Raw genomic sequence first — 13,143 nt, forward strand, 5'->3', positions numbered from 1 at the left:
GTGCGCAGAAATTGAAAAGTTGTTGTCATTCTGCAGATGTTGCTGGGGTTCAATACAAGCAATTAGAAATCTTTGAACTGGAAAGTGTTACCGCGACAACTCTAAACCCACCTCTTGTTTACTCCTGATCCCCTCCCCCCACCCTATCTTTTGCATGTAAAACAACATTTTCCTAGCACCATCAGTTCTGAGGAAGGGTCACTCGACCTGAAACGTTAACTCTGATTTCTCTCCACAGATGCTGCTGTGCTTTTCCAGCAACGTCTATTTTTTTGTTTCTGATTTACATCATGCCACAGTTCTTTCGCTTTTTACCATGGTAACAGTGTTCAATGCATCACAAAACTTATAATTTACACCTTATTGATCGATATGTCGTTTGGTTTTTAACCCCTATTTTCTCACCACCCTGTTGAGGTGTCACTTGAACCCGGGCCTGCTAGTCTAGGGGTAGGGACATTACCACTGCGTCACAAGAGGCCTCTGAAATTAGAGCCCGTTGCCGTGAGAGAATCAGGTTCATAGTTACTTCTGCACAGCTAGCCCTGGCACCTGCAAAACTAATTTTATACACTGTGGGATACCAGCTTTTCTATTGTGATAAAGAAGTCCTTATTTTAAACAAAACCTTGTTAGAACGATAGTTCAGTTTCTACTTCATGGTTTATATGGTTTTGTCCCAACGTCCACTTCATTCTGTAAAAAATTTGACCAAAAGTGACATTTTGTTTTTTAAAAAAATTAGAGTGTTTTGCCAACTGGTTTGCTGTCTGTGAGAATTCTTCAATGTGAATGGTTATTCACCCTGATTGATGATATCACTGGTGTTCGTTGCTTGGTGGTCCCCCTGGTTTCACACCAGTTTCAAACGACCATGACGATAAAGAAGAATTCATGTCCAAGACATGCTTTTGGGTATATTTCGCCGCTGTGTTCACAGTGAAATTTGGGCACAATTTATTCCCGCTTGCATAATAATCTGTGATGTAACTTCCATATATACGTCTATGTGATAACTTCTTATTGCATGATGTTGATAAATGTCATTTATTGTATGATAACGTGCATGATAGATGTGTAATAATTAAATGTACATGCAGCCATATAAAAGACAGAGCTGCAATACCTCGTGATATTAAATTCTAACACAATGTTTGATGGTCATGCAATATATCTGCATGTTATATAGTTATGCAATGTGTTGAAATTGTAAACGTTTGTGTATTATAGAACAATTACACAACATTTAGATTGAAATCTATATTTATTCCACTCCAGAGGCACAGCTTATATCAGCATTTCGGTGAAATAACAGTTAATACCTTAATAGAGAATCTTCTATCATACAAATATATATTCTTACCAATATTTAATCTTACTTGACAAGTACCAGATTCTTTCATATTTACAAAATCAAGTTTCCTTTTCAATTTCCTTGCCATTGCTAATAGATAGAAGTATCTTTTGTAAGCATTTAGAATTGTCTAATATTTTCCATGCTTTTCGAATTTGTTCCGTTTTCCATCATTTTAGTCTCGCCCCATTTCTTTTCTCCCTTAGCCTCGGGTGTCAAACTATGCATCACTTTTCTAACTTCAGATGCTAATAGATAAATGAATCAAGCCGCTTCAAGGAACAATGATTCACTTGAACGACTCCACCCTCCCTTCCCTCCCTTTCCATGTCTCTTCTGTTTGGCCCTTCTCTTGTGTCCTCTATGTAAAGATCAACAGGAAACTTTGAAGCAGTTCTCAGTTCTGGAGAGAAATGATAGTGTGGTCAGATCCTGAACACTTATCGCAGATATGTGATTACGAATGTCAGAAATGTGACTGTCACTTGAAGAAAGGGTTAGGTACCAGCTTTGAAACACTTTTTAGTGACAAAGCGAGTAGGAAGCGTTACAGAATCCATATGGGTAAATGGAGTTGGACTGCCAGTCACCTAAGATCAAATTTAATGGCGCAGCAGACTGGAGAGATAAATAGTTCGTAGTGCTGATCCTCTATCAGCCTATTCAGGAAGTCTGGCTGTTTGGATGAATTACAAGGAAATACTAGTTCCAGTAACACTTACTGTCCACATGAGCCTTTCTTTATATATTTGTTCACAGGATGTAGGCATCGCGGCTGGGCCAGCATTTAATCACCCTCAATAAGGTGGTAGCTCCAGTCCATCTGCTGTGGGTCGACCCACAATGCCCTTAGGGAGGGAATCCCGGGATATTGACCCAGCAACAGTGAAGGAGCGGCGATATATTTCCAAGTCGGGATGGTGAGTGGCTCGTAGGGGATCATACAGGGGATGGTGCTCCCATGTGTCTGCTGCCTTTGCCTTTCTAGGTGGAAGTGGTGACTAGGTTTGGAAGGTGAGTTGCTGCAGTATATCCTGTAGATGGTACACACTGCTACTACTGAGCGTCAGTGGTGGAGGGAGTGGTTATTGAAGGTGGTGGATGGGGTGCTGAGCGAGCGGGTTGCTTTGTCCCAGATGGTGTCGAGATTTCTGAGCATTGGTACTGCTGCACTCAGCCGGGCAAGTGCTAGAATAAAGAACTTGGATTTGAACATCTTTAGGAAATTCATTGTCCACGTCCAGCTGGTCTGAAGAAGATGTTGATGGACTATTCAATACCACCCGCTGTTAGTTTTCTGAATTTGTGTACAGATAGGATTGGGACAGGAAGCCTTCAATGGACTAGTTGGGGTTTTATGACAAGTTAACAACTTTCTGTCACTTTTGTGGACATTCCATTTTTCTTAACCGAATTCAAATTCTCAAACATGCCATGGCAGGGCTTGAACTCATGCTATCTGGATCGAGGGTTAGCAGTCATTGTATGAGAGAATTATGTGTCCTTCAGTGTCCAGCCTGAATCTGAGTTATCAGCAACAGAGACACAACCCTAGATGACAAGGTGTAGAGCTGGATGAACACAGCAGGACAAGCAGCATCAGAGGAGCAGGAAGGCTGACGTTTCGGGCCTAGACCCTCCTTCAGAAATGAAGAAGACATATCAGAGACATATAATATAGAGACAAATATCAGAGACATAACCCTGGGAGTTTTACGTACCACTTAAATTCTTTACCTTCATATCCCTCCTGTGCCTACTGATCTCAAAAACTAGCATCTCCACTGTGAAAATATCATTTAAAAAAAAGGAAACAAAAGGAGGCAAATCACAGCTATTTGTTACAGATTCTAGTGCAGTAGAGATGTTGACAATTTTAAAAATTCATTAAAAGAAAGAAGTTGCATTGACATGGTCCGTTTGCTAGTCTAGCGATGCCCCAGAATGCTTCGCAGCCTATAAAGTACTTTTGAAAGTACAGTCACCAATGGAATGAAGGAAATACAATAACCAATTTGTGCACAACAAGCTCCCTAAAACGACAATAAACTAAATCTGATTTTAGATATTAGTTAAGCAACGAATGTATTTTAGATAAACCAGGGAGAATTCATATTGACAGCTAGTCCCGTGTTATATCCCCCCACGATAGTTACCCATTTTTGGGATTTCCAGTGTTTGGGAATGAGCAGTGTGATATAACAATAGAGAGAGAAAGTGACCCCGTGCAGCCCTGGTCTGGTATAAACAAGGATGTCCAGGGCTTGATGAGTTTGTTGCAGCAAGTGGTAAAACTTGAAGCCACATTAACTGAGGTATGGCGAGAGGTTACAGCCCAATATGTTCACAACTATGTCACTGAACTGCCCCAGACGTCGATTCTGTCTCCTGGACGCTTCTCCGCCCCTTAGAGAGGAAAGATAGAAACAATGAGTTAGGCAAAGGAAGTTCTTGAGGTGATGGCTTTTGTTCTAACCAAAGTGGTTAGAACTGTCTGTTGTGTCTCAGTGATACTCACCTCTGCCTCTGAATCAGAAAGCTGTGATTTTTAAACCCAGCTTTCTGAGACTAGTACGCTGAAAGCTAAGCTGATGCTCCCCAGTGCGGTACTGTGGGAGTGCCACACTGTCTGAGGTGTTATTGTTTGGGTGAAGTTTGGAACCAAAGCTCATCCGCTCTTGGGTGGATGTAAGTGACCCCATGTCCGCTATTCAATGAAGAAAGGGCGTGTCCTTCCTGGTGACTAATATTTATTCCTCAATGGATACGCTTAATAATAATGTCCTGGGGAGTGTTGCTGAACAAAGAGACCTTAGAGTGCAGGTTCATAATTCCTGAAGGTGGAGTCACAAGTAGACATGGTGGTGAAGAAGGTACACTTGCCTTTATTGGTCAATGCATTGAGTGTAGGAGTTGGGGTATCATGTTGCAGCTGTACAGGACATTGGTTAGACTACTTTTGGAATACTGCATTCAATTAAGGTCTCCCTGATATAGGAAAGATGCTGTTAAACTTGAAAGGGTGCAAAAAACATTGACAAGGATGTTGCCACGGTTGGAAGTTTTGAGCTACAGGGAGAGGCTGAATAGGCTGGGGCTATTTTCCCTGGAGCATCGGAGGCTGAAGGTTGACCTTATAGAGATTTATAAAATCATGAGGGGCATGGATAGGGTAAATAGTCAAAGTCTTTTTCCCCAGGGTAGGGGAGTCCAAAACTAGAGGGCATAGGTTTAAGGTGAAGGGAGGGGAAAGATTTAAAAGGAACCTAAGGGGCAACTTTTTCACACAGAGGATGGTGTGTGTATGGAATGAGCTGTCAGAGGAAGCGGTGGAAGCTGGTACAATTACAACATTTAAAAGGCATCTGGATGGGTACATGAATGGGAAGGGTTCAGAGAGATATGCGCCAAATGCTGGCAAATGGGACAAAATTAATTTAGGATTTCTGTTTGGCAGAGACGAATTGGACCAAAGGGTCCCTGTTAAACAGGAGTTCCACTATCTTTAAACTGTGCCCCCTTCTTCTAGCATTGAGTGCTATGGATGGATTTAAGGCTGACACCAAAATAGAAACATCAAACAACTATAAGTGTGAAATTCTAGTGTCTTTTTTGAGTAAGGTGTGATTTTGTTGCGAGTGTTATTTACAGAATGACTGGGATCTTGCTGTCAAATATGATACAGCAGTGTACCAGTGTCTGATTTCAATCTTGGATAGGTTACATTGGAAATGTTGGCTATATTTATGGAAATGTGAAGGCAGGACATCCTAGTGTTTCACACAAGTTCTATTCGATGGTATAGTAGACATTGATGGCAAGGATTTATACAGTCATAGATACTTCATATGGCATGGAAACAGGCCCTTCGGCCCAACTCGTCCATGCCTGCCAGGTTTCCTAAACTGAAGTAATTCCTTTTGCCTGTGTTTGGCCCATATCCCTCTCAACTTTTCCTATTCATGATTTGATAGAAGAATTTGACTATAAGACCATAAGAAATAGGAACAGGAGTAAGCTGTTGGCCCTTCGAGTCTGCTCCACCATTCAATAGGATCATGGCTGATCTGACACAGCTCACACCCTCTTTCCTGTCCTTTCCCTGGAACCCTGGATTCCCCTGACTGATCACGAGTTGTATTTGCATCTTACCTGGTTGGATGTCTTTAAGCTGGAGGTGGAAAGGGGTGTCCATACATATGGTCTCCTCAAACACTTCCTAAAGCACCGAATGTACATGTCTCTTACCTATAAAAAGCAAAGACAAACAGGTTTATACAAGTAGATGGATATGAGAGATGAAAAACATGAACAAACTACATTTCAGTTGGTTTATCACAGGAAGCCACTGGGATTGGACAGAATCATAGAATCCCTGCAGTGTGGAAACAGGCCATTCAGCCTGCACCAACCCTCTGAAGAGCATCCCACTGTAGACACAATGGGGCCAATCCACCTAACCTACACATCTTTGGACTGGAGGAAACCCACGCAGACACAGGGAGAATGTACAAACTCCACACAGACAGTTGCCTGAGGGTGGGATTGAACCTGGGTCTGCGAGGCAGCAGTGCTAACCACTACTCCAGATGCAATCTCCCTTATGAAGTAGTTTCTTTGCAGGATCTCAACATGTTTATTCAGTGACATAGGCATACTGGGGAGGTTACACATCTGTCTGTCAGTTTGCATTAAAGTATCTGATCTCAATGTTGGTCAATGGAGAGAAGCTCAAAGGGGATTCTGCTTCTGATCTAGTGCCCTCTGCTGGACATATCTGCCCACTGTCTGAAGGTGACTAATAGAGCATAGAATGTAGAACAGTACAGCACAGTACAGGCCCTTCAGCCCTTCAGTCTTTATACTGACTCAATACTAACAAGGAATGAAATTTAGATCATTCCCATTTCCTTCATTCTTTCAGTTGAGAGGGTTGGCTTACGAGGAGAGATTGAGTAGCCTGGGACTGTACTCATTGGAATTTAGAAGAATGAGAGGGGCATCTTCTAGAAACATATAAAATTACGAAGGGATTCGATGAGATAGAAGCTGGGAGGTTGTTTCCACTGGCGGGTGAAACTAGAACGAGGGGGCATCGCCTCAAAATAAGTGGGGGGGGGGGAGCAGGTTTAGGACTGAGTTGAGGAGGAACTTCTTCACCGAAAGGATTGTGTGAATCTGTGGAATTTCCTGCCCAGTGAAGCAGTTGAGGCTACCTCATCAAATGTTTTTAAGGAGAAGATAGATAGATTTATGAACAATAAAGGAATTAAGGTCATGGTGAGAGGGTGGGTAAGTGGAGCTGAGTCCATGAAAAGATCAGCCACGACCTTATTGAATGGCGGAGCAGGGTCAAGGGGCCAGATGGCCTATTCCTGCTCCTAGGGATCACTGACATCGCCAATTTGCTTGGCCATTTCGGAGGGCAGTTAAAAGTCAGCTCTGTTGTGATAGGTCACGAGATAGATTTTTAATGATAGCCAACAGCTTAGCATCATGGTCTAGATTGATCAATTGAATTTAAGTTCCAATGGTTGACATGACAGGATGTGAACTCACATGCACAATACATTAGCCTGGGCTATAGGAATACAGGTCTAGGGAACACTACCATCACACCAGCATTCCCGCAGGCAAAGGATGCTTCTAACACAATGTAAAAACAAACACAGACAATGCTGGAGAAACTCAGCAGGTCTGCCAGCACCTGTAGACAGAGAAAGCAGAGTTAACATTTTGAGCCCAGTTCTGAAGAACTAAAACCTGTGATCGTCTCTCCACAGATGCTGCCAGATCTGCTGAGTTTCTCCAGCACTCTCAGAGTTTATTTCAGATTTCCAGCATCCGCAGTATATGAGTGAACAACATATGTACAATGTAGAATTATCTAGAATAGCAGAGAAACATTGCACCCACTCTATACCGGTGTTTCTACTCCACATGAACCTCTTTGGTCTAACCCTTTTAAGCCACAGGCACTTATCCAGCTTTTCAATGTGTGGATCTCTTTATTCACTCATGTGGATTCCAAGGTAATGAATCCCTATTTGCATCATTCCCTGAGTAACAATATTTCTCTTGAATCCATTGCTGGATTTATCAATGACTGAAAACCTTGAAGGTTATTGTTAAGTTCCAGAAGTCATATAGAAACAGACCCTTCAGTCCAACACTTGCATGCCAACCAGATAAATTAATCTAGTCCCATTTGCCAGCATTTGGCCCATATACCTCTAAACCCTTCCTATTCATGCACCTAACCAGATGCCTTTTAAATGTTGTAATTGTACCAGCCTTCACTACTTCTTCTGGCAGCTCATTCCATACACACACCACCCTCTGCGTGAAAAAGTTGCCCCTTAGGTCCCTTTTAAATCTTTCCCCTCTCATCTTAAACCTATGCCCCTCTAGTTTTGAATCCCGTACCCTGAGGAAAAGACTTTGTCTATTTACCCTATCCATGCCGCTCATGATTTTATAAACCTCTATAAAGTCACCCCCTCAGCCTCTGATGCTCCAGGGAAAATAGCCCCAGCCTATTCAGCCTCTTCCTATAGCTCAAACCCCCCAATCCTGGCAACATCCTTGTAAATCTTTTCATGTTTCACAACATCTTTCCTGTAGCAGGGAGACCAGAATTAAATGCAGTATCCCAAAAGTAAAGATGGGTAGTAAGATTTACTCTGGGAAAAAACAGTTTCTTCAGGAAGGCTTCGCAGACGCAGATGAAACCAGAGTTCTGGAGAAAGACCACATTAACAAAAGGAAGGAGTGCTAACCTTCTTATACATCAGGCAATGCGTGATGAAGATGTACATTCCCTGGAAGCTGTTTAATATGGTAAAGATGTACATCATTGGAATGGTTGCATTCTGAATGTAAAACCCTCCAAACATCCACGTACAGCCCAGGATGGCTAATTGACCAAAGGCTGTCATTGTAAACACTCTGTAAAACAAAAAAATCAATAATCAGATTATTCAGAAATAGTGATAGACCAAATGGCAAAAGAGCGCTTAATGCTAACATTAGTAACACGCTGGCTCTTGGTGTGTGGCAATAGTGGTACAGTAGACTTGGGGTTGGTTAGCTGGGAAGGCTGGTCTCTGACACAGAGTGATGTCAACGGTGTGGGTTCAATTCCTGCACTGGCTGAGGTCACCATGAAGGATCTGCCTTCTCAACCTCCCCAAACCCACACCCCCATCCCCCCCCAACCAGCCTGAGGCGTAGTGACCCTTAGATTAAACCAACACCAGTCATCTCTCTCTAATGAGAGAGTGGGGCTGTGGCACCTTCAGCTTTCAGTGGACTAATAATCCAGAGGACTAAGCTAAGGCTTGGGGGAACCTGAGTTCAAATCCCACTGTGGCAGATGGTGGAATTTAAGCTCAATTCAATGCAAAATATCTGGAATTAAAAACTTGCCCCAACAATCATGAAACCATTGTCAATTTGCAAAAAATCCAACCTGCTGATGCCCTTCAGGGAAGGAAATCTAGCATTCTCACTTAACTTGACTCCAATCCCACAGCAATGTGATTGACAGAAATGGCCCTAGAAGAGTTTCTAAAAGGCATTCAATCTAGAGCCACACAACAATGAGGAGTCTTCACCTAAACAACAACATGGATATGAAATTGGTTATGGGAATATTTTTCAGACCGTAGAAAGATTTGTAGAAGAGTTCCCCCAGAGGTCAATATCGGGATCTCTGCTTTTCCTGATTCATATTAATAATCGAGATCTTGGTGTGCGGGAGACAATTTCAAAGTTTGTAGCTGATACAAAATTTGGAAGAATTGCAAAGTGTGAGGAAGACAATGTAGAAATTCCAAAGGGCATAGACAAGTTGGTGGAGTGGGTGGAGAGGTGGCAGATGGTGTTCAATGTGGAGAATTGTGAGGTGCTTAACGATGGTATAATAAACATGGAGAGACATTACTAAATAAGGTGGACTATTCTAAAGGATATGTGGGAGCAGGACCATCTGGGGGCATTTATGTACGCAAGTCGTGATAGGTAGCAGGACAGTTACAGAGAGTTGTTAATGAAACATATGGTATTCTAGGCTTCATAAATAGGGGCATGAAGTACAACAGCAAGAAGGTTACGCTGAGCTTACATAAGTAAAAGAAAAGCCACCACCGTCCCATTCCCTCTTGGAGAGAGACAACTGGTGGTGGTTTAACCTGACAGTCACCATACCGCAGGTGAGGGGAGAATCATAGAATCCCTACTGTGTGGAAGCAGACCATTCAGCCCATCAAGTCCACACCAATCCTCTGAAGAGCATCTCACCCAATCTCTGTAACCCTGCATTTTCCATGGCTAACCCACCTAGCCTGCATATCTTTGGACTGTGGGAGGAAACCCATGTAGACACTAGGAGAACGTGTAAACTCCACACAGCCCAAGGGTGGAACTGGCACTGTGAGGCAGCAGTGCTAACCACCGAGCCACCGTGCCACCCTAGAAATAGGAACCTTCATGATGATCTCAACCAGTGCAGGAATTGAACCCATGCTGTTAGTATCTCATTGGCCAGCTATCTAACCAACCAAGCTACATAGGACACAGGCTAGAGGTCAGCTGGAATATGGTGGACAGTTCTGAGCCCCACACTTTAGGAAGGAAGTGAATGCATTGGAGAGAATGCATTGGAGGCTTACAAGGTGGTTCCAGGGACGAGAAACTTCAGTGATGACAGTAGATAATGGAGGTTGAGGGCTGTTTTCCTTGGAGAGGAGAAGGCTTAGGGGAGATTTCATAGAATTTTAGAACAGAGCGGCTAAACTGCCTATTTGTCAATGGATCGAGAACCAAAAAGCACTGTTTTAAAGAGTTTTACAAAAGAAGCAAATGAGAAAATACTTTTTCACACATCCAGTGGTCTGGATTTAGACTGAACTGCATGGAAGTGCGGTTGAATAGAGTTCTAATGGGGCATTCTGGAGGACATTCACTGATTATTTAAGTAGAAACAATTTGCAGAGTCATGGTGCAAAGTAGGCTCTAAGCCAAAATACTCAGAGTGCCAGTACAGAGACATCTGGCCGTATGGCCTCCTTCTGTGCTATAACAATTTGGTGATGGGGAACAAACCCTGGCCATGCCATTGACGAATAAATAAAATGATAATGAAATTAATTTTACGGTGGAAAGTTTATTGACTCTTAAAACAGTGAATCTTTAGCCATTTCTTAAAATACTATATCTCAGTCTTTCATAGAATCCCTACAGTGTGGAAGCAGGCCATTTGGCCCATCAAGTCCACACCAAGCCTCTGAAGAACCACCCTATCCCTGCAATGTTGCATTCCCTTTGGCAGATCCACCTAACCTACAGAGCATTAGACAGTGGGAGGAGACCTATGTAGACAAGGACTGAATGTGAAAACTCCAGACAGAAAGTCACCTGAGGGTGGAATTGAGCATGGTTCCTTGGTGCTATGGGTGTGCTATTTCTAGGATGCTGTTAGCCATGCTCATGTGGAGCATTGGCTACAATATGTTTACCAATGCCCTAGTGAGTTGCCTACGGTTCATGTGGGATGATTGCATTGACATTTATTAACCAGTGAGGCTTAGCATTGTAGATTGGGTAGGCGATGGCCTTGTGGTATTATCACTAGACTATTAATCCAGAGACCCAGGTAATGTTCTGGGGACCTGGGTTCAAATCCTGCCATGGGGGAATTAACTCTGAAATTAAGAGTCTAATGATGACCATGAATCCATTGCTGATTGTCAGGGGGGAAAAAAAAAATCTGGTTCACTCATGTCCTTTCGGGAAGGAAATTTGCCATCCTTACCCAGTCTGGTCTGCATGTGACTCCAGACCCACAGGAATGTGGTTGACTCTTACCTGCCCTCTGGGCAATTAGGGATGGGCAATAAATGCTGGTCCAGCCAGCAACGCCAACATCCTGTGAGTGAACTTTAAAAAAAAAGGTGATAGCATAAAGCTACAGGGGATGTCGATAGACTAAGTGAATGGGCAAAGCTGGGGCAGATGGAGTTCAATGTAAGTGAGTGTGAAGCTATCCACTTTGAACAGGAAGAGGATAGATCACGGTACTCTCTAGACAGTGTGAAGTTAAATTCAGTGGTTGTCCAAAGAAACTTGTTGGTTCAGGAGCATAAATCTTTAAAATGCCGGAGAAAAAGTGCAGAAAATAATCCAGAAAGCTAATGGAATACTGTCCCTTATATCAAGAGGACTAGAGTGCAAGGACATTGCAGTTATGCAACACCCTGGTTAGACCCCACTTGGAGGAGACCTGGGCACCACACCTTACGAAGGATAGAATGGCCGTACTCTAAACAGATGCTGCTTGTTCCCTATGTTCTGAACAGTCAAATAATAACCTATGTTTATTTAGCACCTTTAACATTCTTAGAAGCTCCTGCAGCACTTTTTAAAAAATAAAATATTTTTTGGACTAGCAACACTGTTGTCAGAGAATCGACAGCCAATTTGCACGCAGAAATGTCCTGCAAACAGCAGTGTAATAATAATCAGATCATCCTGCTTTCTTTCTGTTGTGACATTGGTGGAGGGATAAATATTAGTCAGGACCCTGGGGAGAACTCTTCACCTTTCTCTGAAGCAGCGTCATGGGATGTTATATCTGACAGGGAAGACCAGGCCTTGGGAGGATGGCTCTTCCCAAAAACACTTGCTCACTGCTGCATTGAAATGCCAATGTCCTGGAGTAGCTAAGACAACACTTCACTGAGTGATGGGGTTTGTGGATTTTTAATGTGTTAGCCTGTATAACAAACAGAGAGTTGAGACAGGTGTCTTGAATTTCATTAACAAACCTAATTATTTTCACAAATGCAATATCATACGCATAAACATGTAGAGTCATACAGCACGGATCAGACCCTTCGGTCCAACCAGTCCATGCTGAACATAATCCCAAACTAAACTAGTCCCACCTGCCTGCTCCTGGCCCATATCCCTCCAAACCTTTCCTATTCATGAACTTATCTAAGTGTTTTTTTAACTTGTTCCAATGGGTATAACCATGCCTTGATGATGAATCCTTATTGGGAGATGCAAAGATAGATTGCCATGGTCTGGGTTCTGTGCTAATTGATGTTACTGTACATTACACACACATAGCTGACTGACTGAACACACTACAAGGAAGGAGTGACTGGAGACAAGATAGCTACCTTTATACCAGAATGCCACATGCTAAGATGCTATGTAACTGTATTAAAGCTACAGTGCCCTGGATAGTTTGGAATCTAGGCTGCAATGTAACACTAAACATGGGCAAGTAGCGAATATCTGGAGCTCCAGAGTTGGACTATTCAGCAGTAGTTCAGCTGCTCACTAACACAAGAGGGACATCAGCTTAATATGTGTGAAGAATGGAGAGGACAATGAATAATTGTAAAACTCACATGACGCTTTGGAAATATAAATTGACATTTGGTCAGAAGGGACAAGTTATAGCATGCAGATTAAACCAGTTACCTCTGTTTTCCCAGTGTCTTCTTTTCTGAAATGACATCTGACAACTTCTCTTTCAACGTCATTAATGTTTTGCAAAGGAAGATAAAATTGATCTGCAATTAAGAATGAAGATAACGTATAATATTAAACATCGGAAAAGTACTCAGAAATGTTTCCAGAAGATATCCCATAGTCCGATTGGAGGGTCAGTGATTTTATCCCGTAAATCGCTAATCTTCATAAACATCAGGAGATGTTAGAGTCATTCCCCAAATGTACTGAGTTGGCTGATCTTAGTTGGGAGGTGATGGGATGTT

General features: G+C 42.6%; 1 protein-coding gene across 1 annotated transcript in view; it reads right to left on the bottom strand.

The window, feature by feature from the left end:
* Positions 1-1,245: 1,245 nt before the first annotated feature.
* LOC109914475 (adhesion G protein-coupled receptor E3-like) overlaps positions 1,246-13,143 on the bottom strand; it is a 41,291-nt gene continuing 29,393 nt past the window's right edge. The window contains exons 11-14 of the mRNA XM_020514070.2: positions 12,848-12,939; positions 8,134-8,302; positions 5,507-5,602; positions 1,246-3,760 (exon numbers count right to left, since the gene is read on the bottom strand). Coding sequence (XP_020369659.2) covers positions 3,710-3,760; positions 5,507-5,602; positions 8,134-8,302; positions 12,848-12,939 — 408 coding nt within the window. The 3' untranslated portion in view covers positions 1,246-3,709. The remainder of the gene's footprint in view (positions 3,761-5,506; positions 5,603-8,133; positions 8,303-12,847; positions 12,940-13,143) is intronic.

This window comes from Rhincodon typus, chromosome 38 (assembly GCF_021869965.1).
Source record: "Rhincodon typus isolate 14 chromosome 38, sRhiTyp1.1, whole genome shotgun sequence".
Lineage (NCBI taxonomy): Eukaryota > Metazoa > Chordata > Chondrichthyes > Orectolobiformes > Rhincodontidae > Rhincodon > Rhincodon typus.